At 45.5% G+C, this 25,011-nt stretch overlaps 2 protein-coding genes across 3 annotated transcripts in view; both read right to left on the bottom strand.

Annotated features, from left to right (window-relative positions):
* The window catches only part of prr36b (proline rich 36b), a 26,110-nt gene extending 22,674 nt beyond the window's left edge, over positions 1–3,436 (bottom strand). The window contains exon 1 of the mRNA XM_020623078.1: positions 3,166–3,436. The gene's annotated coding sequence lies outside the window, so the exon portion shown is untranslated. The remainder of the gene's footprint in view (positions 1–3,165) is intronic.
* Positions 3,437–9,135: 5,699 nt separating this feature from the next.
* Positions 9,136–23,797, bottom strand: mcoln1b (mucolipin TRP cation channel 1b). 2 transcript variants are annotated; one of them, XM_020623091.1, is made up of 13 exons: positions 23,525–23,797; positions 20,464–20,717; positions 20,203–20,364; positions 19,630–19,786; positions 19,134–19,203; positions 18,942–19,038; positions 16,805–16,904; positions 16,603–16,709; positions 15,111–15,260; positions 14,899–15,000; positions 14,648–14,770; positions 13,271–13,477; positions 9,136–12,630 (listed from the first exon to the last, which is right to left on the bottom strand). In XM_020623091.1, exons 1-13 carry the CDS (start codon positions 23,565–23,567, stop codon positions 12,499–12,501), a joined length of 1,704 nt encoding a protein of 567 aa, XP_020478747.1. In that variant the 5' UTR covers positions 23,568–23,797; the 3' UTR covers positions 9,136–12,498. The 2 variants fall into 2 exon arrangements, with proteins under 2 accessions (XP_020478747.1, XP_020478748.1); XM_020623092.1 differs by lacking the exon at positions 23,525–23,797 and adding an exon at positions 22,308–22,511.
* Between the last annotated feature and the right edge of the window lie 1,214 nt (positions 23,798–25,011).

The following is a 25,011-nucleotide window of genomic DNA, read 5'->3' as shown; positions in this document are numbered from 1 at the left end:
GAGCAGTCACCAGCCACATCGACCTGATCAGTGTTTGATTGTTGTGTCTTGTTGCTTTTCTTCTTTTGTCTCTCCTCTATCCACTCACCCCAACCGGTCGAGGCAGAAGGCCGCCCACCAAGAGCCGGGGTCTGTCGGAGGTTTCTTCCGTTAAAGGGAGTTTTTCCTCCCCACTGTCGCCAAGTGCTTGCTCAAGGGGGATTTGTTGGGTTTTCCCTATGTAATAATATTGATAACAGTAAGGTCTAGACCTTAGTTTGTAAAGTGTCCTGAGATGACTTTTGTTGTGATTTGGCGCTATACAAATAAAATTTGATTTGATTTGATCTGGACATCTCCATTACACCAAACAACCAGCCAACACATTGTGCATGAAAAACCTGATGGCTGAAGCCAACAGCAGGGATGTGAACCACATCCATTATCCATGCTCCCACCACAGGAACTCGGAGCATCCAAACACAGCAAATTCCTGCAGCTGCTTGCAAACAGAACCGGGCCACCAGTTGCCAACTGCATGCCCCAACAACAGCAGCCAGGTTTATCTCTCTTCATCTTCACTGCTCAAATTCAAGTCTAGTGCCTGTGGCAGTTTCCTCCAGAAAACAGAGAAACAAACTCAGTCTGGCATACAGTTTATGCTGGTGGTTCAATGATCTCAAAGCAACAAACTGCTGTACTGCTGTTGCCATGGCTGCAGATGATGGTGTGGTCATGTTTAATGACACCAGGAACCACAGAGGTCTCAGGTTCAGGCTGATGATGACCAGAGGACAGGCCTGCCCTTGTTACAGCTGAGAATTTCAGAGCTCCGACTGGTCCTCAGGCTGTGGCTGACACGCAGGTCTATTAATGCAGCGGTCAGACCCCCTCTCAGGGTAAGACACTGTGGAACTGTTCGCTGGCGGCTTTTAAAGATATGCTTTACTCATTTTCTCTTGGCTAAAAAACTGATTAACTCAGTTCCTTCAGCTCTAAATTTTAATCCATAAAGTCTGTTGTATATTGTACATTACCCTACATATCCATCAGTAAATTAGTTCTGACTCTACAGACTGCAGATACTGCGCACTCTGCACTGCGGTTATTATACTTCTGGTTAGAAGCTGGTATGTCGTTGCCTTGTACTTGGGTAATGACAATAAAGTTCAATCTAATTTAAATGAATGAATCACTGACAATAAAACATGATGGAAATGCATCTTAACCCAAAGTGAACCAAACTTATAAATGACTGACAGGTTGCTGAGCCACTCCGACTCATTTCTCCACCATTTTAGCATCAGTAGCTGGATTTTCCCATGTGGGCCCCCTCTCATGGATGGATTACTGAAGGGGCCCAAGGGGGTCAGGGGCCCCCTGGACCCGAGACCCATGAAGGGACTTGTTAACCTTTCTGTTGGAAAGCCAATCAAATGACTAAAAGAAGCCCCAAAATGAGAAAAATCGATGTAAAACAACAGCAGATACTAAACTACTGAACAAAAGGAGTAAAACCTGACAAAGTATGGCTAAAAAAAGACACAAAAAACAACCGCAATTCACAAGGTTGCTCAATTTGTGTCTTGCTCCTACAAGTGTTAGAGAGGTGGGGCCCTCCACATGTCTGTGCCCGGGGGCCCATTGTCTCATGATCCCTCACTGACTGTGGTTCCTCCAACCAGGTCTGCTAATAAGGAGAGCGAGCGACACAGCCTCAGGAAAACACACAACCCAGAGGAAGAAACGATCCAAGTCGACCCCACAATAACAGAGATTAGTTTTTATGTCCCTCAGTTACAATAATCAGTGCCATTAACTAAAGTACAGTTTCTGACAAATCCCCCCCACACACAGCGAACGCCTCTGGCAGTAATCCTCCATCCAGTAATCTGTTTAAGACCAACTTAAGTAGCTTCATAAAAACAGAGTGTGCTTTTTAATGGCAGCTAAATTTAATTTCACATGATTGCATTAGGCTGCCTGTGTGTCCTCCATTTCCCCGCCTCATCCACCAACGCTGTGAGTCAGCCCTCTCTCACCCATGTGCCGGGGTGGGGGCAGACTGGCTGAGTCCACTTCTGACTGTCCTGGAGCGTCTCCAAGCTCCGCGTGGCAGAGCCTGGGAAGTGCTCGCACCAGTCGTCCTGCGATGACATCAGCCTCTCGCGGTCGATCACCACACATCACTGACCCACCAGCGCCCACGCTGGCCACGAAGCTTGACACCATTAATGCTGCTGTCTGTAACACCTCAGGGGAAGGGAACAGAGCTATGGGCTGAGGATCAAGATTTCCAGGGCTTGCGGTACTTTATTAAATGCTCCTGGCCGAGCTTTGGTAACCGGCAGTGGTTTCTCCTCCCATTGTTCTGCAGAGGGGAGTGTAATCCGTCACCATGAGAGCCAGCGACGCGGCAGCTACGGGGCCCTCCAGCCCAGACACACCACAATAGCTGATCACTTCTGGGGGTGACATTAATCACCTCTGATTATATGCCATCATGAGCTTGTGCACGGCCCCCTTCACACACACACCCCCCTCCAACAGCTGACATTTACTGCCTTAACATGCAACAAACGCCCCTGAGTTATGTCCTTTGGCTGACATGAAAACTGAGTTATGTCCTTTAGCTGACATGAAAACTGAGGGGGCATTTGCAAAATGATTAGCTCTAAATTTACAGGCCTTGCTCGTGGAGGGGGGGGGGGGCTGAAGCGTTTCTCAGCTCCCATCACAGAACAATGGGCATCCACGATGGAGGATGGAGCGGGAGGGTTAATGGAGGGAGAACACGGACAAAATGATCCCACGGTGGTGGGGGGGGAACCACCGTGTACGTGAAAAGGCATCAATTAAACCTGTTTATTCTGTGTTTTCTGAGATCCACAGAAACCACAGTGGACCTGAAACAGCTCAGGGACTAAAAGTGACACCAAGAATAAACACTTTAGACATTTACAGCTTTACATTTATCTAAAATATGAATTCACACACAGTCACCACTGACTCATGAACCGCCCTTAGTGTGAAGAAGACGCCCAACATGCCAACGCTGAGGGGCCAATGTCTCCAACGACGTCATGTTCATTTTACATCCATTTACTTTTCTTTGTTGGCTTTGACTTAATTAGCCACTAACTGGTGCTAGCATGCTAGCTGAAGCTAAAACAATGTCCGTCTTACCAGTGAGCGCAGCGGCGAGCCAGCACAATCCTCCGCAGCTACGCCCAGTGTTAGCCGGTACACCCCGACGGAATCCCCCGGTAAGACAGAGCACAAAGCGGGGCTGACGGTGAAAGTGAAACCGGGAACAAGTGAAGAGAATTGCGGATGCAGCCGAACCGACAGAAACTTGCGGTTCTCAAGCGCCGTCCTTCACAAGTGATGCGCGTTCACCGAGAGGAAGAAAGGAGGAGGAGAATGAGGCTACACACACACACACACACACACACACACACACACACACACACACACACACACACACACACACACACACACCGAGGGAACCGAGCGACGGAGAGCGCTGCGTTCAGGGGCTGCTGCTAGAGTCGGAATCGTGTGGACAGGAAACACCAGCGATGTTCATCAGCCCGCGTGCACTAAAGCAGAGATGTAAAGTAACTAAGTACATTTACTCTATTTGTACTTTATTTGAGTATTTCTGCTGCTCCTTCATCCTGTGACTCCATGTCAGAGACAAACCGTGTACTTTTTACTACACTACATGTACCTGATACCTTCAAGTCCAGAACCAGATGAATCAAACCAAACCCAGTAGAACCATCAGACTCTATTGATCCCAGTAGGAAATCCACCAGCTACCCAGCAGGATGGAAAGTACTTCCCAGTATAAGTATATAAGGTAGTTACCATCAGCTCCACCTTTACCAGCTGCAGCATTAAAGTGATGGACACAGTAATTAGTCACTATGATCCAGTATCAGAGACGTTACTGGGACACGGGCCGTTCTGCAGGACGAGTACTGGTACTGCTGGTACTTCAGGTAGATTTGGAGGCTGATACTTTAGTACTTTTTGAATGCAGGACTTTTACTCGTAACAGAGTATTTTTACACTGTGGTATTACTACATTTACCTAAATAAATAATCAGAGTACTTCTTCCACCACTGCCTACAGGCAAAGTTTTCTGTATGTCTGCTGTACAAGTGAAACTAATAATCGGTGATAATTAAAAAACCATGTGAAATGTATTCGTCAACATTTTGGAGAACTGCTCAGATCAAAATGATGCTACACTTGATCTAGTGGCACGTCTCAGTCCTGAGTGGTATCACTGCTGATTTTTACCGGCTTACGACACTTCATTCATTTAATTAGTTGTATAGCACCAAATCACAACAAAAGTTATTGTTATTATTATTATTATAGAGGAAAAACCCAACAAATCCCCCTGAGCAGCACTTGGTGACAGTGGGGAGGAAAAACTCCCTTTAACGGAAGAAACCTCCGACAGACCCCGGCTCTTGGTGGGCGGCCTTCTGCCTCGACCGGCTGGGGTGAGTGGATAGAGGAGAGACAAAAGAAGACAAGCAACAAGACACAACAATCGAACACTTGTAACCAGCATGTCACTCATATCATACATCACTTTTCTGACATTTTATTGACCAAACAATTAACCAAGACAATATTTAGCTGATTCATCAATAATGTTATAGTGCTTGCAGTTAGGGGACTTGGTTAAAATTGAAGCAGCAAGAGGCTCAAATATAAAAAATGTAATTTCACCCAGAGCCAAGACATTTTACTCCTGTTTTTGCGCTAATCATTACAAGAAAACTGACCATAATCTACAATTAAAGGAGCAGAGGTCAGTGCAGGAGTTTATGGATACGGCTACAGCGCAATAACCTGCCTGGACAGGTGCAGCCAGCTGGTATGTGGGGCTTTAGGAAAATATAATACAACACTACAGCGATGGACTTTCTGTATCCATAGCAGTGTCCACACCTACTGGCACACCTAAACGGGATCATGTTTCCAGTTACACCAGTGTGACAAACTTCCACCATACATGGAGTAGGGATCCACCCTGCCATGTTGGTCAGCCATGGGTGTGTAAATCAAAAGTAACTTTGGCAGGAATGACTGTGAATAAAACAAATGTGTTTATTCTAGCCAAATGGACAAACACTGTTATAATTTGCACAGTGAGAATGAAGGTTGTGTCCTACTTTCTCTTCCCTACGTTTACTTTAAGGTAAATAAATGGGGGGGGGGTGAGGAAACAGTTGTTTGGCTCCTGGTGTGTGCTGTCCAGCACCTAGCACATCCTTACACCACATATTCTGTGGGACTAGTAAGTACACCAGTGTTCTGTTTTCATTTGACTGATTTACTTCCAGGTGTCACTGCCTTTTTGCACTTTGCACCACAGGCTCCTTGCAGACGTACTGTACGTACTCTAGTTCATTGCCTTCAGTGACTTATTTCAGAATTAATAAAAACATGAAATCCCAGCAGGTCCTTTTTTGCAACCTCCATTTTTGAATGAGAACAGGCTGAGCCTGGAGGTTACCATGAGTCAGTGAAGGCAGCATTCCCCAGCACAGGGTGCTGTGCTGAAACTGAAAGGAGTGAATAGCGAATAGCAGGGGGCTTTGCTTTCTCTAGGAGCAGCCGGTCACCTCCCAGGCTGGGGGATTATTCAAATGAAGGATGATGTCACCTCTTGCAGGTCACTCTACTCTCTCACCCAAGTTCCTCATGGTTGTCTGCTGCCCTAACCCCCCCGGGGCCCCGCACCCCCTTTTCCTCTCCTCTTCAACCCCTTTCTTCCTTTCTCCATGCCTGACTGCACACACACACACACACACACACACACACACACACACACACACACACACACGGTGCATTACTGCTGCATCAAGCTGCCTGCATTGTTTACTTCGGTGTGACTGTTGCATCAAGAATCAAAAGTCTCTTCGTGCATTTGAGCCAAGTGCTGGCTGTAAAGTGGTTACTAAGATCATTTTGATGTGACTCTGACCATAGGAAATCAATCTGGCATAGGTTACTTCTAAATCGGATGTAATCCAGCTACAGTACAAATGTCTCCAGACTGAATAAGATTGCTCATTAAGTTTCTTTGTGTTGAAAGTGTGATTTCCTGCGAGCAGCAGCCCCTGAAGGCAGCTCAACATGCACCTGCCTGAAAGTGACTGCAGATGAAAGTGGGAGGACTGAAAAGGTCGCCAGCAAGAAACAAGACAGCAAGGAGCAGCAGACACGCTGTGTAACAGCCTTTCTGAGAAGTTGTGTGTTTCTCTCAGCCGCAATTAGACAATGAAGGGCGTTGTTTCGTGGCTTATGCGCTTTTGTTTGTGTGTCTGCTCATCAGAGACGGTCTGGGTGGGCATGCCGTCTGCCTGCCTGTCTGTCTGCTGCTGCTCAGTCTGCATGAGCCAGGCTTTTGTGTTCTGCTCTGTTCTGGATGGGTTTCTTTTCACGTCGAGCCTGTGGCGCTCTCCTCTCTGTCCAAGACATTTGGCTCTGTGCTGCTTGTCTGAGGCTGGGGTGGAAATGTAAGGCACAACACTGAAAACATGCCCTGCACATGCACCTGAGTGCATGAAAACATGGTTTTATCTCCTGGGTTGTGTTTATCTCTGTCAGGTGGGTTTCCAGAGGAAGTTTTGTTTGTGTTCCTTTGACCTCGGGCTTCTGCTCATCAGCTCCAACAAATGAGCTCCCTAACATGATTCATGTGTTGAAATTAAACACAAACACTGAAGTAGTACAAAACATGAGAACAAATGAGCTGCAGGTGTGTGGACAGAGGGAAGCCAGGGCTACAGGAATCACACAGGAAATCATAAACATCACAATCACAATGAAATGGAGACACATCAAACCAGAAAGGCTGCATGAACAGCAACGCAAAAGAAATACCAAACAATGACATGCAACCAAGTGAAGGACCACCACACAGACATGTTCATATTGTTCTAAGACCACCAGACTAAGGCTGCGTTCCCGTGGCACGCCTACACGCTGCAGCTGCATGCAGGTGTGTGTGTGGTTCTATGAAAGACGTGGAAGGAGTCCAGGAGGACAGCGGGGGCTCCGGGGAGGGTCGATGCCTGCTGGCTTGATGCTGATGGACGTACTGGCACGGTCAGCCAGACGCAACAAAGGGAGGAAGGTGTTTTTCACATAGGCGGTGTGGGTGGCAGCAGAGACAGGAAGGGGCAGGGCTGTGTACCCTGCTAACAGTTCCCCTGTTATTTATCTCATTGTTTTTTCCCATCGGCCCACAGTCCAGCCAGCCAGGGCAGCCGCAGCACAAAAGGACTGGCGCTCAGTCAAAGGTCTGCTACCTCTGACTCCTACACAACACATTAGCTAATGAAGCAGCAGCAGATGCAGGCTGCTCTCACTGTGTTTGGTCTGAATCTCCTCAGACAGCAGCTGGCTGAGACGCAGTCGCCATCTTTCTGTAGAGAGACTCATGGATCAAACTGATCTGGTGTTGGCTTCAAAAAAGACCTGCGAGCTATCACCTTGCACAACACTCATGCACACTCAAATAACACATTATGGGTTGTGTGTGAAGGAACACCAGGCAGCTACAGGTTAGCGCACGCCAGAGTAGCTGCACAGCGTGGACTCCCTGAAGCATGTCATTAGGATGCAGGATGCTTCTGCTCTCACTGACAAAGTGTGAAGAACCTCATTAATGCCCCATCATCATATATATATATAGAACAATGTGAGGCCCATGTTTTTTCAGCAAACAGCTCTATAACGTTGTTATACGTGAGGAGCAGTGTAAACTGAGCAGAGATCAGTGACTCCGGTTCTGCCAGTGTATGGGCCAGAAACAACCCACTGATTTATTCCACAGTACACAGGCTCAGAATATGATGGTGACCTTAATGCAAATGCAGATAAAGAACTACAGATATTCATTTTAGCCGTTTAATAAAGGACTGGTGTGCATTTTGTTTGGCTTGCTCAGCCTGAGTCTACTTGTGCTGAGATGGGAGGCAGTTTGTGATAATGGCAGACTCCTGGGTTAAGTACTTATACTCTCAGTCTAATTTATCTTTGATGAAGGCAACCCCTCCTCGTCCTAATGCTCTGCCTGCCCTCTGCAGAGTGCTCGTGTGTTTGCCTCCTCTCTTGTCTTCTTTGCTTCACGATTGATTTGAGCATTGACTTCCTGTGACTGGTCGTCGCTGCGGTGGCTGCAGGCCCACGCCGCCCCTCCCGGCGAGCTCAGCAGCTTCATTAAAAACAAGCTTTACAGGCTCTGAATGGGCCTGACTGTTGGAGGACTCTGTCAAAGCCTGGCGGCAGCACTGTGGGCCGCCAGCAGCTGCAGTGGAAGCGTCTCATGTGTCAACAGCATAAATCTATCTGGTGGCCTGTGTGTCATGTAGCTGGTGTCATCAATGCGATCAGCAATACTGTGAAAAACTTTACACGTTATAATCAAACGATGCGTTGCTGTATCTTGTGTAGACTGACTGGGTCTTGTTTTTGCTGCAGGACAGAGAATGGAAACTGGGAGGGTGGTTAATCTTAGATAAGCGGCCTGGTTTCTCGTGGGAGTCTAGCACTAACCGAAGGTCAACAGACTGTGTGTGGGTCTTTGTTTTCATGATGCGTATGAATGTGTTTGTAACTTCATGTAAATGTTGGAACTGTGAGAAACCAAGCTGGGAAACATAAGGAAAACAAGTATTTGTCTGTTGTTCTGTTCACTCGGTTGTTCTGCACAGTTTGCACCGATCTGCTGCTCTTACTGTACATGTAATAATAAACAGGTCTTTAACTTTTAATTCAAGATTTCCAGCTCACATTTGGGTTGCATCAATAAATGAAAGGTGATGTTTGAAATAAAGTCACTTACTGTTGTTCTGAAGGTGTTTTCAGAGCCACCAGACTCTTCTAACCTGATCTAGTATTCACTCCACTGCCCCATAAAAATGGTTTTTCTTACATGTTTCCCAAGTTGCGACCATTTCCAGATCAAAACGAAGACAGTGGCTCAGTGACTACCTGCACAGAAACTTAGGGAAAAGGTTAAAAATCTTTTTATTGTGCAGTGGATGGAATATATTTTATGATCCAGACAGCTGGAAGCGATTCCTTCACAACAACAGAAGGTGTTCTTCAAACTAGGATTTTTAAATGACCCTTTATAGAGCCCACTGGTTTCCTCTGTGGCCTGAATGTGTGGGCTAATGCATGAGGCTAGGATCGAGCTGTAGCAGCAGACAGAAGCACGAGGCTTTTGTCAGACGGAAAAGGAGCACAAACAGGTCCGAGGGCCTGTCGCCTCTCCAGCTTAGTGTCGACCACGATCCAGTGTTTGTGTCTTCAGTCATCGATGTGATCGCCAAGCACAAGCTTGATAACAGTGACGTGCAATAAAAACATCTGCCAATATGAAAATGAGACATAAAATAACATCTCATTTGTTTGGAGGCAAATTTACATTTTACACAACGAATTAAACGTCTTGTTACACCTACAGAGTTGGGTGCAGCTGCCAAATGCTGATCTAGTTTAGGATGCATCCCCAAACACCTGATAACCAGCAGAATGAACTGTTGAGTTTAAAAAGAAACATTTTTACACTAATTTCTGAACAGATGGGTGAAGACAGATCCCATAACTTAGCTCAGTATTATTCAAACAATCCTGACAGTTTCAGGTGTTTCCAGTTTATTTTCAAACGGCAGCATCTTTATAGAAAAGACTCAAAACCTGCAGTGTCCTCAGATCCAGAAACTGTCAAACGCTCTTTTAGCTGTTCAGTGGTCAAACCATTAAAAAACAGCATACAAGTAAAAATAAAGTTACCATTAACACAACACAGCAGGACCAGAGCAGTCAGGACAACATGAACAGATGCATTACAGAAACAGTGCTGCGCCTCATTGTGCTCTATGGCTCCCATGTGTCACATTTAAATCAAGTGGAGCTGCACATCGGTCTTCATCATGTACACAGAAGTAAGTGCACGTAAACTGTAAATAAACACAGCTGTTAATGAGTAAACAAGTCAGTGAGCATTTAACAAAAACATACAAGCATCAAATCCGTGTAACATCTGAATCCCTTTGTTCTTTTTGTTCCGGATACAAATTCTGTGCACAGGAACCTTCACGTGACCCGGCACAGCAGGAAACAGCATCACCACCTCAGTCCATATCCATAAAAAGACATAGCACTTTAAAAGTGTAAATGAAGACCTGCAGGTTTGTAAAGATGCCCTTAGTCACTCAGATCAAATGGATGAGCTATTACCCTGTTACACGTGGCTTCAGGCTGACACTGCAACTTCACATCTGGTTAAAACAAGAATCTGACTTTCCATGGAAATGATCATTACATCTTTAAATGTGTATTTGTGGGGATAAAAGTAGCAGGGAAAAATCACCTGAACCTGAACACAGAAGTAAGAACAGGCTGCAGGAACTGCACTGCAGCAGCGTTGCCAGTTCTGGGTGGTTTCCACCAACCTTGTCCTTAATTTTGCTGAAAACAGTTGATTTGGATTCTGGGCCTTGTTTTTACCCATGTTAGGGAGGAGTGAGGCAAAGTGTGAGGTAAAAGGGACAGCTGCTCTAAAAACACAGAGAAAATGAGTTTTTGTAGTTTGCCTTGCGTATCAATACGATGAATTTGCAGCAGCCTCTATGGCCACTGTCAAATCTTTTGACCCGAGTGCCACAATTTATGTCAACCATCGTGGTTGTAAGTTATTAAATGTTATAAACAGAGAGACACAGGACAGATTCAGTGTGCCTCACACCTTCTGAGGATAGTATGTAGATATATCCACTGCTAACAAACTGTTGGACACCTACAGGTATAAGTGATTCTGTGCCACCGAGTGTGATCCTAAGTTACAATTATTGGACAGTGCTAACAAACTTCCATAAAGGACGTTTAGTAATTATAGAAAACAGACTCAAGGACTTGCCTGAGAATTATCATGCTTTTATGTTTTACTCAGTAGCAAGTAAATAAATAATTACACATAAATAGGTAACAAGTAAATGGTTCATTAACCACTATCAGGACAACCAATGGTACACAGCAAATTCTTACTTAATAACAAATGTAAGCTAAAAAAAAAAGACTGCAGCCCTGTCAAATGTGGCTACAGTGCTAGTTAGCTACAGCTAGCTCGTGAGATTAGCTAAAGATACTCAGCCCTATTTTTCCTGGAATTGCAAAATGAATGTTGATACTCCAATATCTTAGTAACTGAGCTTGTTTCAATGCAAACAAAGTAGGTGTCTTAAAGGACAAAGTAACACCAGCTAAACCAGTCCTGCTAAAAGGACGCTAGCCTAGCTTAGCAGAGTAGCAGCACTGCTATGTCTACTGGAATGTTGTGATCTCATCTGGCTAAGCTACTTTTAAAATCACAGATTTTACTTGTGTTTAATTAAAATGTATTTTATCGACAGGTCAAATGGACGAGAGAGAGGAAGAAGAATCCAGCACACATTTAGCTTGTTGATGCTGTGTTCTCTCTCTTTAGTGTCCAAACATCAGAACCAGAGGGTTTGTGACGTCTAATAACCTGCATTAAAAGACATAAGATGAAGGTTTTACAACTTGTCCTGTAGTTCCTGCCCTCTCTCCCTGTAACACAGCGTAGTCTAGCACAACATACCACTCCGACATTTTTCTACAACAGGTCGTCGCTAACACATCACCTGACGTTGTCCTAATTTTCTACAGGGATGTTACTTTGCAGCCTCGCGTGGAGCAAACAGTGAAAGTGCTCTGTTTGTCAGTGTGTTAGTGTGGAGTCACCTGGCTGGAGTCACCTGGCTGCTTACAGCAGAACCAGTTCATACATAGTAATGACTAACGGGCTGGCTGCAGGCCTTGACCTTCCCCCTTCAGCCATCATCTCCTTCCCGCCCCAGGAAGATGTGAACATGGGACAAGGAGCAAAGAAAGAAATTCCAGCAAATGCATGGAATGAACATGTTGCAGAAACTAATGCACACTTGCAGTCTCTAGTGATCGCTGCGGTTGTCTCGTGTCTATTCCACCTCTGCTAAGCAGATCCAGAGGATTTACATATATTTACATGTTCCAGAGGCACAACAGTCCTGTCTCCCAGGTAGCTGTGTGGACAATCAAACAATAATAAAAACCCTGAACATAGTGGATCATTCAAATGAACATTGGCACACTGTCATCAAAGCCCTAACAACGTGACATCTCAGAAACAGACATTATTCTTACAGCACAGAAGCCAAGCAGGGAACTGGGCTGTGAGTGTGCATGTGCAGTGCACTGTTCTGCTCCAGCACTAGGTTAAAAGCTGAATTCAAACATGGGACAACCTGGTCCAAGGTCAGTCAGTTTCCACCCCTGCTGGGTGTGTGGGAAGCGTGCTCACTTATCGCTGCAGTGGAAACATGGTGCTTTGAAAGGAAAAAATAAAATCAAGATCACACACACACACACACACACACACACCCTCCCTCAGTGCATCCTCTTCCTCCTCCTCCTCAGTCACAGCAGCAGAGGACGGAGCAGGACGGCCCCTCAGGCCCGCGAAACTTGCCAGAGCTGGGTGTGTCCGTGCACTGTGCGATGAAAGCGTGCAGATCTGCGACGTGCACCCGCTCCTGCGTTTGGGCCTGTAGGTATAAACAGAACCGTCACAACCAATTCATCTGACAGGAACTGGTCGTAAGGCCTGCTGTTAGACCACCTGCTCATGTAGGAAGAGAATTACTGAAGAAGGAAACTGTCACCAGTTCTATATGAACCAAATCCAGGCCCTGTGGTTCTTCTGTGGACTCGGTTTGACGCTTTAAAACATTACAAAACAGAAACATCCTGCATCAACAAACTGCTTCTCTCCCCAGACTTCTGTATAAATTGGACTTCTCTTTTTTATCAATTATATTTTGATGTTCTAAACTGATCTCTGCACAGTTCTTAAGGGACCTTTGATGCTTTTTCAAATCTTCACCTTAAGGCTCATTTTAAAGGTGGCGTTGCTTCCCACAGAGCCCTGTTTGTCGCCCTGGAGTCCTGCTCCTCGCCTACAGCCACGCCAGCTGCTGCACTTAGACACAGCAGTGCTTTGAGCTAACACTGGGATGTTAGCAGGATGCTAGTTTTGCAGGTATTGGCTCATACAACCAAGTACTGGACACTGATGTTTTCACCTGAGAATCAACAAAGCTTAGGATTCATCCTCTGAATGAGGGTGGGAACCTAACAGCTGCTGAGATACAAACGAGCGTGTTGATGAATGAACCCAGACTGTACCATGATGGTGTCGTAGGCTCCAGTGATGAGTGCGATGAAGAGGGACAGCACCATGTAGATGAAGAGGGAGATGAAGGTGTAAAGGTAGACCTGGCTGAAGATCCACACCAGTGTGCCGCTCTGCTCCATCTCAGCGAACGTTACAAACATGTCGTCTCCGTTGATCAGAGAAAACAGGCACTCGGACACCGTGGACAGGGAGCGAAACTGGAAACATGGGGTCAAAGTCGGCAGGCAGGACTTTTCTGAAATGGGTTAACTGGCTCTTGTTTTGCATATGTTAGGTTTCATTAGTTGTTTGTCAGTTGCTTCACTGCCCACATTTGTACATACAGTAATACTGCAAGTAAAAAGCAGCAGATTGTTTTGATTCATATTAGCTGTTCGTTTTCTGCACACGTTATGGTGTTGTAGGTTTAATGTTATATGGATAAAAGTAATGAGTCTTCTGTAATGACAAAGTGAAAACGTTTGTTAAGATTTCTGTAAATGTATTAAAATTCAATAACTGAAGCCTCTCATCTCCAAAAGTCTCCAGAACCTCTGCTGTGGCTCCAGACTGAGCTCAGCTGCATCCTGTCTGACATGAGTGTGGACCTTGACTGGAGTCCACCTGTGGCAAACTGGTCTGACTGGACACAGTGAAGAAAGACACACACCTGTGTGTACAAGGTCCCACAGTTCACCCTGCAGGTCAGGACTAAATCCAGGACCTGAAGTCCAGAAGCTCTCTGTGGTCAGACTGTGGTGAGGCCTGGATCAGGACCAGGGGATCAAACCATGTCCAAAGCGCTGAGTGTCCCCAGGAGCACAGTGGCCTCAGTTACTGGGACATGGAAAAATCTGGAACCAGCAGGACTCTTCTAGAGTCGGCCTCCGACCAGACTGAGGAACAGGAAGGGACGTGGTCAGGGAGGAGACCAAGGACCCAGCGGTCCCTCTGACAGAGCTTCAGACAGAGAAGCTGCTGGAGGACGAGCGTCTCGCCAGGGTGCGGGGAGGACAGGCGTCTCAGCGGCTTCTCCATCAGTCGGGCCTTTATGGTCAAGAGGCTGCACAGGAGCCACTGTGAGTGAAAGGCTGATGAAGCTGCTGGACTTTGTCTCATTGTTTTTAAAGGACTTAAAGAAGCATCGATCAGGGATCTGGACACTTTTGTAAATGAGAAACTTCAGTTTATAAAGTTTATAAACATTTTTGAGTGTAGAATAATGGACAAAATCAGTAATTGTATCAGTTTACAGTAAAGTGGAGGGGTCTGAGAACTTCCTGAAGGCATTTCATGGTAAGCACACTGTACGAACATGTACTTCTTGTCTGAATGACCTGCGCCTGCTCGTTTCTGGTTAGAGACAGTGCAGAGTGTGTGTGCAGCACCTTGGCGTGATAGGGCCCCAGCACAATCCAGCCACAGAAGCAATATCCCAGATAAATAGCAGCCGCACAGCAGCAGAAGCGGATGACATTAGGAAAAGCAGCTCGTAGAGTCACAATCAAGATCTATGGGGAAAGCAGAGAACAAACAACATACATTCACAGAACACCAAGCGCACCGAGGCCGACACGCAGGAGGTAAAAACATCCTCCAACAAACATGACCTTCACTCGTGTGTGTGTCTTTGACGTACATTGTACTTCTGAAAGAAGCTGAGGTAGCGGATGACTCCCACCCACACCAGCAGAGTGGAGGTTCCCAGCAGGATGCTGCACATGTCATATGATGACAGATTCTGCATCACAACAGTGACATCATTAATGACCAGGAACTGCGATGTTTACTGCTGTTACTGAGGTGGCGACAACATCTGCCGGGCAGTCTGACCAGTAATGTGTCTCTTACCTTGGACTCTATGCCAATTTTGATGAAGCTGCCGATGATGGTGAACATGTCGCTGACAATGAGCAGGATATACCAGCCATTGATGAACTCTGTCCTGTCCCCCCAGCTCACGCTGCGGCCGAGCCGGTGTTTGAAGAACTGCACGTACTCCTGGGCGGGGAGATGATCAGTGAAATGAGAAGCTGGGTTATGACACACACATGCTCTTTTCTTTTAATCTAAACTGTAATGGATTAAAAGAAACTTCCAGACAACAGATCAATCATGTGGAGGTGGTTTCTGTGCCCGACGGCATCCTCACAAACCAGGGGCAAAACTAAATGAAAGTATTTCTGTACAGCTTTAAAGGCTCAACATTTTGGGGAAATTGTGCCTTTTTCTACCAAGCGTTAAATATTCCAGCTGATACCACTGTCATGTCTGTATGGTACCACCACCAGCTGCTAGCTTAGCTTAGCAAAGACTGGAAGCAGAGCAAACCTGCTAGTGCGGTTCTGTCCAAAGGGACCAAGATACCACCTGTTGTTTATCTTGTTCGCTGACATGAACAACCAGTGAAGTAAAAATGACAAGCTGTGGTTTGTGGTGCCAGATTTTTGTTTTTCACCAGAATGCTGTCATTCTAAAACTTTATTCAGTCTTTACTGAACCAGGTAAAACCCACTGATGTTAGCAACCTCTTCTACCAGTGAGACCTGGCTAAGACAGCAGCGTTACACGTTTCAGTCAGGACACAAAGCATGTAAAATAAACAGCGTGTGTGCCGTAAACCCAGATAGCTGAGTGAGAGACGGTTATCTCTGCCTTGTCACCTTACTGTGCTCAGATCTAATGAGACAGCAGTGGCCATCATGGTTTAAACACTCACAGGCTGCGACTGCAAACAAACATACTTTACTTTACTTTACTCACTTTATTTTTTGACACGGGCCACATTGATTCAACTGCTACAAGTTAAACTTTCCTCTAAAATAATTCACCTTCTCTCCATTTGTGTACTTCATAACGGCTGTTTCTCAAAGTTCTTGTGGCTTCAGAAGGCTCTGAGGTCACAGAGCCAGGACACACACACACACACACACACACACAACACTGGTCCTGTTGAGTAACACACCGTGCACAGTGCTGTGCACCTCAGCACCTTTAACCCGATGTTACAGCAGTGACCAGGGTGCAGACTACTGTAAAAACACGTGGCTCTGACTTCACTGTCTGCTCCTGTGGTGCTAAACTGTCCTTACGGTGCAACAGCTAAGAGGTCAGAGCCAGTCACAACCTCCTGACTGGCTCTGCACAGTCTTGGCTAAGAGCCAGTCACAACACTTTTCCTCCTGACTGGCTCTGCACAGTCTTGGTTTTGTGGGTTGCTCAGTAGTTCTCATCTTTGGACTCTTGTAATAAATCTGGACACATGGTGAAAACAGCGGGTTTCTGCTGTCTTTCCTGTAGATACTTTTTACCGGTTTGGTAAAGACGAGCTCTGCTTCCTTACATGCTGCAGGAGGACGCCTCGGAGGACAGAGCGGCCACACAGCAGCAGAGACAGCAGGCACACCAGCGCCACCAGCACATCAAAGAACTCCCGCGCGTAGCTCTCAGCTGGCAGCACAGGACAGACAGTGGCAGACGGTACAGGTTAACAAGCACCAGCACAGACCACGTTCGCCGCAGCTCGGCCTCCAGCAGTTACTCACCGTGTCCGGACACATTGGGGTCCTTGCACTCCTTTATAGAGGCCTGGTTCTGCAGACTGATCTTAACTTGGCCGCTGTGCGCCCTGTTGTCCATGACGATCTGAGGGCACGAACAAGAGGCAGGGTAAATACACAAGCTCTGGGCACGGAACGGTTCGTCTCAGTTTAGGCCACAACTAGGAAACACTGCAAACTGACAGTGGTGAAAAGACGAGGAGCCCATCTATAAAAACATACTAACAGTAATTAAAAGTAGAAATATGATGAGACGTTTTATTGACCCCAGAAAAGACAACAGGTCAAACACTATCATGTATTTTGGGAACGTTTTGGGCTTGGACAAGATGATTAAAACTACCATCCCCCTTCTGATCTTTTGTCTGCTGAGAACAAACCTGGACTGGGAAATGGCTCCATCCAGAGGCAGGAGAGCATTTACTCAGGACTAAACTGTAGGACGTCCATGTCCTACTACTTCATCCTGTGACTCCATGTCAGAGACAAACTGTGTACTTTTTACTGCGCCACATGTACCTGATACCTTCAGTCATCGGATACATGAATAAAACTGTTGTGACACACACACACACAGTGCCTTGTAAAAGTATTCATACCCCCCTTGAACTTTTCCACATTTTGTCACGTTACAGCCACAGAAATAAATGTATGTTATTGGGATTTTGTGTGATAGACCAACACAAATTATCGCATTAATTGTGAAGTGGAAGGAAAATGATATGTTGTGAAAGGTAAAGGTATTGACTCAGGGAGCCTGAAAACATATGCACGCCACACTTTTCAGATTTTTATTTGTAAAAAATCTCAAACACCACGTATCAATTTTCTTCTACTTCACAATTATGTGATACTTTGTGTTGGTCTGTCACATAAAATCCCAATAAAATACATTTAAGTTTGTGGTTGTAACGTGACAAAATGTGGAAAAGTTCAAGGGGTATGAAGACTTTTGGAAGGCTCTGTATATGTATAGTTATTATTCATGTATCTTGATTGATTGCACATCACTTCTTTACTTCTGTTCTCAGCCTTACATTGTTTACATGTACGTGCACACTGAGAGCCGCTGTACCAGAGTCAAATTCCTTGTGTGTCCAACACACCTGGCCAATAAAGCTGATTCTGATCCTGATCTTTGCTTGGAAAGACTTTTATGGTTGAACTGTGAAAAGAAAGATCACAGATGTGATGAAGTTTCTGTCTGCACTGTGTTTGAGTCTCACCTCATTATTCAGTCAGAGGGGATGTTTATAAGGATGCATTTACAGCCACAGCCAAACATACTGGAACCTTAAATCGGATCCAGTCCACACAGAACTCCAAGCATGGACTGGACAGGATTATCGACGCCCTCATCTTAATATTTGGCAGCCCACCCTCTGGACAAAGTAACTGAAATCAGTCTCTTCCTGTAACCACCAGTGAGTTCCTTCCACCTCTCTACTGGAGTTTTGGACCTCTCTTCTTTTGCCAGCTGCTCCAGGTCTGAGGTGTGAAGGCTTCCTTCTCCCAGCTGCTGTTCTCTCCACAGGCGTTCTATGGGGTTTAGACCTGGACTCGTTGCTGTCCAGCTCATTGTCTGAAACCATTTCTGGGGCTGTGTGAGGTCTGCTTTGGGTCATTGTCCTGCTGTGAGACCCATGACCTCTGACGGAGACCCAGCTTTCTGACACTGGGCCCTACACTGCCCCCAGAACTCGTTGGTAGTCTTCAGATGTCATAACGCCACACACACAGTCAAGACATCCAGAGGCTGAAGCAGCAAAGCGGCCCCAGAACATCAGTGACCCTCCACCGTGTCTGACTGTAGGGACCGTGTCCTTTTCTCTGAAGGCCTCGTTTCATTTTCTGACAACAGCTAAATACAACGAGTTCTGATGATTCTGAAGAGGTGTCAGTAATTCTGTCCCGTCCATGTTTGGAGTTCTGTGTCGACTGGATTTGGCTTTTTCTCTGCTTTTTGTGTTGTTCCAGTGCAAACCAAAGAAATAAACATGAGAACACCAAAGAATCTGGGACTGCAACAATTTTCTGGGAGAAGTGGTGGTTATCTGACCGGAAGGCAGCGGTGCCGATATATCTGGTCATGACTGTGGAACAGAAATAAGAGACCATTCACCGTGATAGCGAAGGTGTAGCAGTCGGGGATTTCATTGTTTATAATGGTCTGAATGTTGATGGCCTTCAGCTGGAAGTCGATAGTGACGTTGATCAGTCTGGACACAAAGATGTGATGGGTTAAAACAGTAAAGAGAAAAACAGGTTTTTTGTTTCTAATGTTAAAAAAACTAACAAAAACCTTGTAACTGACTTGTAAAACTTGAGAGTGAAATTCTTGTGCTCGCTGCTCCCTGGAGTCTGAGGGTCCAGTCCAATGCAGTCTGGAAACACAAACCAGAAAACAGCATTAGAGGAACTAACAAATACCCCACGGGGAAGTTGGGTCTGTCCCCACATCACATGGAGCCCAGACCACACGAGCACTTCCTCAAACCATTTCAGTCGTTTCCTTGGAGCTTCACATTCTTATTTTGGTTTTACTGTATTTATCACGTACTGCCGAGTCAGCAGGTGTGTGCAAACAGCTTCTTTCACAGGGCAGAGATACAGTTTGTTTCTGCTAACATCTATGCTGTGTTGTTTTGTGATAGGGGCTGTTTCAGGCATGTAAAAGTAGACCACAGCTGCAGGGCACTTCGTGGCACATGGAGCAGCCGCACAGTGACTCCATGAAAATAATGATGATAATGTTTTAGTGTTGAATGCTGAGCGACAGACGGAGTCTACCAGCCAGGAGAGCAGCCTACCGGTGTCAACATGAGGGTCGATGTCGAAGGTGTCGTTGACGGGGTCGATGGTGCCCCTCCTGTAGTACCTTTGGCACAGCGAGAGCGCGCTTCCGTTTACACCGACACCCAACACATATGCGTACCGTCCCAGAGAGATCTTTGGCAGCGCCATGTACTGAGAGGGACACGAGAAGAGAAGAGGTGGAGCAGGAAGTGAGAACTGAAAGCAGCAGCTTATAATGGTGCGTGTCTCAGGTACCTCATATCTGCAAGATAAAACACAAGTGTGTGAAACTCTTTAAAGGGTCAGTTCACCCAAAAAACCTTTTCTCTCTCACCACTAGTGCCAGCACCACTGCCGGTTCACTAAGCCGTTTGGGAGGAAACTGTGCAATTTAACCGTCACACACACGACCTGGTTGTTATTCTTGTGCTCACATTCCAGTTCCATCTGAGCATGTGTGGTAATTTAGGTGGTCAGCGGTGTTCACACCGGAGCCGGGTACATGGCACTGACACACACGGACGGGAAGCAGCAACACACAAACATCAGGAGTGAGCATTAAGACCTGGCTGTTAGCACTGGGCTACCTGGTCGATGGCGAAGCTGATGTGTCTGTTCAGCTCGGCCTGTGTGTGCACTGCCTGGGGAGCATTGTCCTGATAACCTTTCAGGAAAAGGTGTTTGAACGCCGCAGTGTTCTCCTCTTTAAATGTCACCACCATCTGGTTGCTCAGTCCGAACAGCACCAGCTGTGAGACAGACACAACATGTTACAGCACAGTGAGAATAAAGCACTCTGGGACTACTATGTTCTCAGGTCAGAACAAAAAGCAGTACGCCGGACCCACCTGCACAGTCACAATGATGATTTTCAGCAGCTGCAGGCCCAGTTTAAAAGGCTTGCGCCCCTTGGCGTGATACTTGTCGCAAGGGCTCATGAAGAAGTACTTGAGTTTCCTTCTCAGGACCTCTTCCTCCTCCTCCGCTGAGTCCTGCTGCTGGTGGAGCTCAGAGCCCATCAGGGCAGTGGGATGGGGGCTCCCACCACCAAGATGGTCCTGGGACACATAGCCAGCGACGGAGGAGAGCAGCCGGTCCTTCTCTGGGAAATACCAAGAAGGTTTATAGTTTAGTAAGGTGTTAAGGTGACACAGTTAAACTGAAGACATATGTTGACTTTGAGTCTCTAGTGTGGGTCACGCACCAGGAACACCTGTGGTGGAATGTAACTAAGTACATTTACACAACTTCTGTAGCTACTTAGGGATCCTCTACCTAATGTGTGTTCAGCCAGGAGGCTCCAGCGAGACTCAAAACAAAGTGACACCATAAACCTGCTGCTCTTTGCCCCTCCCATTACATCCTGTTTCCTGAAGCTACAACAGATGCCTGTCTGGGACAAAATGCGCAAAATCCAGCCTCCAGTCTGAAGCTAGCGTTAGCTGGCTAACATTAATTCAATTTAATGTGTTTATTTGTCATATGCACAGTATGGAAGTGTGTTTCCCTGCACAATGAAATTCTAACTACCCACACTGAATGCCAAACAACACAAGTGAAATATAATGTAGGTAAACAGTGGCATAAAGATCTAAAGGCACTTCAGCCAGCGAGTGAAAAGAAATATAATAAAAAGTATATAAAAATATAATGAGAACACAATCGGAGCTGTAGCTGCAATAGTCAGCAGTTGGTGTGCAACTATGTCAATTACAGCTGTTTAGGAGTCTGATGGCAGTTGGACGTGTCATGTAAGTGTAACCAGTCCCTATCGTTATACCATATAATTGGTTTACTGTATATAAATATATAAATATTGGGTTGCGACCTCCAGCTCCGCCTCGTTTCTTCTTCGTTTGTCATTTACATACTGTGTTGTGTCATGCCCTCTTCCCTTTCGTTATGTTCCACTGGGAAGAGGTCACTTAATAATCCATTGTAATCCTTTTATTGCTGGTGCACACATCTTTTTTTTTACCTCTTCTGTATAAACAATGACTGTGGACACACTCCTGTGTGTATTGTTATAACACTGTTGTGACATCTGACGGTGCTGATTACTCAGCTTGTTCTAATGATGGTGTATGCTAATGTTGATGTATTGTTTTATATAGATTGGGCTTGAAGTCCGGCAGCTCATGCTAGGTGCTGACTGTTCATCTCATGTTGTCAGATTAAACGGAGCGCGCCTCCAAACGCAGTCCTGGTGTTTCGTGGGTCCTTCAGGAACCACACACACACCGAGTACAACACAATGCAGACGTCCACCGGTCACACCAGTCCAGTAGAAGCTCTGGTTACTGCTGATGTGACACAAAGCACTGACGTTACACAAAGCTCCAGTTCCTCCCAAATTAGAATCACATTAATTCAACACAAAGGTAAAATCCTGACCATGCTAGGTGGCTAATGCTACCAAAACAAACAGGTTAGCTTTAGATGCTAACACACCCAGAAGGAAGAAGGCCACATCTGGATCCAGTCTGAGTCCTCTGGCTGCTTTTAACCCTCTCCATGTCAAACAGCCAAACCCATGTTAACCCTGGTTGTTGCTCTTTCTTTGTCCCACTGTCTCTGTGCTAAAGACGCCACCTCTTCACTCTGACAGCCGCTGATTCAGACTTTTAGCCGCCCACAGCTCCTCCATGGCTGTTTGAAATACTTTAAATACATTTTCCTATTTTATACTTACATACTTTGACTTAAGCAGAAAATTTAATTAGGAAATTTTTACAGTGGCATATTAGCACTTTTACTTAAAGCCTGGACCTGATTACCCCTACATCCAGCACTGAAAAACACTGGCCTCTATTTCCCATAATGCAATAGGGCGGCGCTGTTCATTCACAGCTGCAACAATAAGATGACCAATGAATTTGTCATTTATTTATGTATTAGTATGTAAATCATGGTTTTAAGCTGCTGTTGGTTCCAGCTGCTTTTCACAGTCTTACACAATAAAAATGTGAATAATGTAAATGTGTAATTTAACCTATTTTTAACCAGGTGAGTCTCACTGTGATTGACATCTTTTTCAAGAGTGACCTGGCCAAGAGGGCAGTAAACATGACGTCACCTTGGGTTCTACAAAACAGTTATGGGCATTTCTCACCGTTTTCTGACCTTGTACAGACGATTTATTGCCCATAGGAGTAAGTGTGATTGTCTACATGGCAGCCCTGTGATGAACTGGTGACCTGTCCAGGGTTGACCCCACCTCTCGCCCAAAGTCAGCTGGGATTGGCTCCAGCCCCCCCCTCAGGGTAATCAGTATAGATAAAGGCTGGATGGACAAATACTCTGAAGTGTTACTTAAGTACAGAGGCATCACCATCAACATATAGCCAAGCTGAAGTACCAACAGTACCAGTACTTGTCCTACAGAACGGCCCGTGTCCCAGAAATGTATCTGATACTGGATCATAGTGACTGATGTGGATCAATAGAGTCTGATGGTTCTACTGGGTTTGGTTTGATTCATCTGATTCTGAAAAGGAACTGAAGTTATCAGGTACATGTAGTGTAGTAAAAAGTACACGGTCTGTCTCTGACATGGAGTCACAGGATGAAGTAGCAGGACATGGAAGTACTCAGGTAAAGTACAAGTCCCTAAATACTGTACTTGAGTAAATGTACAGTTAGCTACCTTCCAGCACTGAGCGCATCGTCAGCTCTGACTGACCTGTGGGTGTAAATGATTTATTGTCTACAGGAGCTTGAGGACGCTGCTGTGGCCTGATTAACAAATCACAGTGCATTTGCTCCATACAAGTCGTATCTGACCCCACCCAAAAAGGAACTGATGCGACTGAAACCTGCAGCACTGCGTGTATGTGGACTAACCGTGGAGCAGAGATGAACTGGTGCCATGACAGCAGAAAGACAAACAGGAAAGGTGCGCTAGCAAACCTGTGGCGCTGTCCTGGCTGCTGGCGTAACCTGCAGACGGCATGACTGTGCCAGGGTGGTGCTCGTCACACGGGTAGGACGGAGGAAGACATGTTATAACGCGAGTCGGGCTTCACCGTGGAGAAAGGATGCTCGCTGTCAGGGTGTATGGATGACACAGAGCTATAAACACATAGATGTCACATCCGGTTTGTGAGCCGCGTGTCTGCTCCCGCCATGTTGCAGCGGGGTTCAGTTTAAACAGCAGAATACACCAGATTCCCTGCTGATCCTGGACGTCTTAATGAATAAAAAGCCAGTCAACTAATAACATTTCACAGATTAAATTATATTGTACAATACCTTTTTTTTTACTGCCACGAATGTGTTGGAATATAGACCTATATCCAAACAAGTAGGCTAATAGTTTGGCTAATTTGCTTTTAAAGTGTTAAAAATCTAAGTGGTCTTGAACACACATTCACCTACAGATAAATAATAGTCTATATAATTGGGTAATCGTAAAAGGCAATTAAAATGTAAATATCAAAAACAAATATTTGAATATTTTCTACAAATCAGAATCAGCTTCATTGGACACACGAGGAATTTGACTCTGGTACATCGAGTTAAATGTAATCTTAAATAAAATCGTGAAGCCCAAATCAAACGGTTGTAAACTCAGTGAATTCTGATTATTTGAATTGTGGACAGACCTCCTGCCTTCATATACATTCGGTGGGTGGCTGTGGCTCATGAGGTAGGGCAGGCGTCTCCCGGCCCGCAATATTTGAATTGTGGACAGACCTCCTGCCTTCATATACATTCATCAGGAACATTCCCTGTACCAATATGGCGGCCGCGTTGACACAGGACTCTGCGTATTCACTATGTGACCTTCATCACGTGACTGATAACTGTTCTACTGCTGGGTTAAAAAAAGGCTCAATCTTCAAACGTCAGGCACAAACCATGTCATTATTACCTTAACGTGCTAAAATTACATCTATATATCATATATACTATAACTGCATAATACACAGAAAAACTGTCACCGGTAATAACAAACTAATTAGAATGCAACCACTACCACACACGTTTCACCAAAAACATATTTTATGGGAGAAGGGCAATACGTTGTATCCTGACAATCTAAACCAAGTCCACATTACCATGAACACATCTTATCTACTGAATTTATTTATTTATTTATTTGGGGTGGAAAGTTGTCACAATTAAACATATTGAGACTAAGAATACGATTCTGGAGATAGCATTTGAAACAGTCCAACCCTCTGATCTGTATGCACGCACACAGCACAAATGAGACAAACAAATAACACACATATAACACAAATAATGAGGACAGGACCTCAGCGTCTTCAAGTAGCTGTGGCCCCGAGAGTCGAGCTGGAGCTGAACTGCAGTGAAAATATTCTCACTAGTCTGGAGCTCTATCTGTACAAGATAATTTTCTGTAGCATTTAATGACGTTTACAACATCTCTT

This window comes from Monopterus albus, unplaced genomic scaffold (assembly GCF_001952655.1).
Source record: "Monopterus albus unplaced genomic scaffold, M_albus_1.0 scaffold292.1, whole genome shotgun sequence".
Classification (NCBI taxonomy): Eukaryota; Metazoa; Chordata; class Actinopteri; order Synbranchiformes; family Synbranchidae; genus Monopterus; species Monopterus albus.
The sequence above is the reverse complement of the archived record's forward strand: the minus strand, read 5'-3'. Positions and strand labels throughout refer to the sequence as shown.

What these genes read in the sequence shown, in the direction of transcription:
- mcoln1b (XM_020623091.1), bottom strand. Translation starts at nt 23,567, where the DNA reads ATGCCGTCTGCAGGTTACGCCAGCAGCCAGGACAGCGCCACAG. An exon ending in TCATCATTGTGACTGTGCAG is followed by an intron (nt 20,365 to 20,463) that starts GTGGGTCCGGCG and finishes TCTGTCTCACAG; the next exon opens with CTGGTGCTGTTCGGACTGAG. An exon ending in TTCACTCTCAAGTTTTACAA is followed by an intron (nt 19,039 to 19,133) that starts GTCAGTTACAAG and finishes CTTTGTGTCCAG; the next exon opens with ACTGATCAACGTCACTATCG.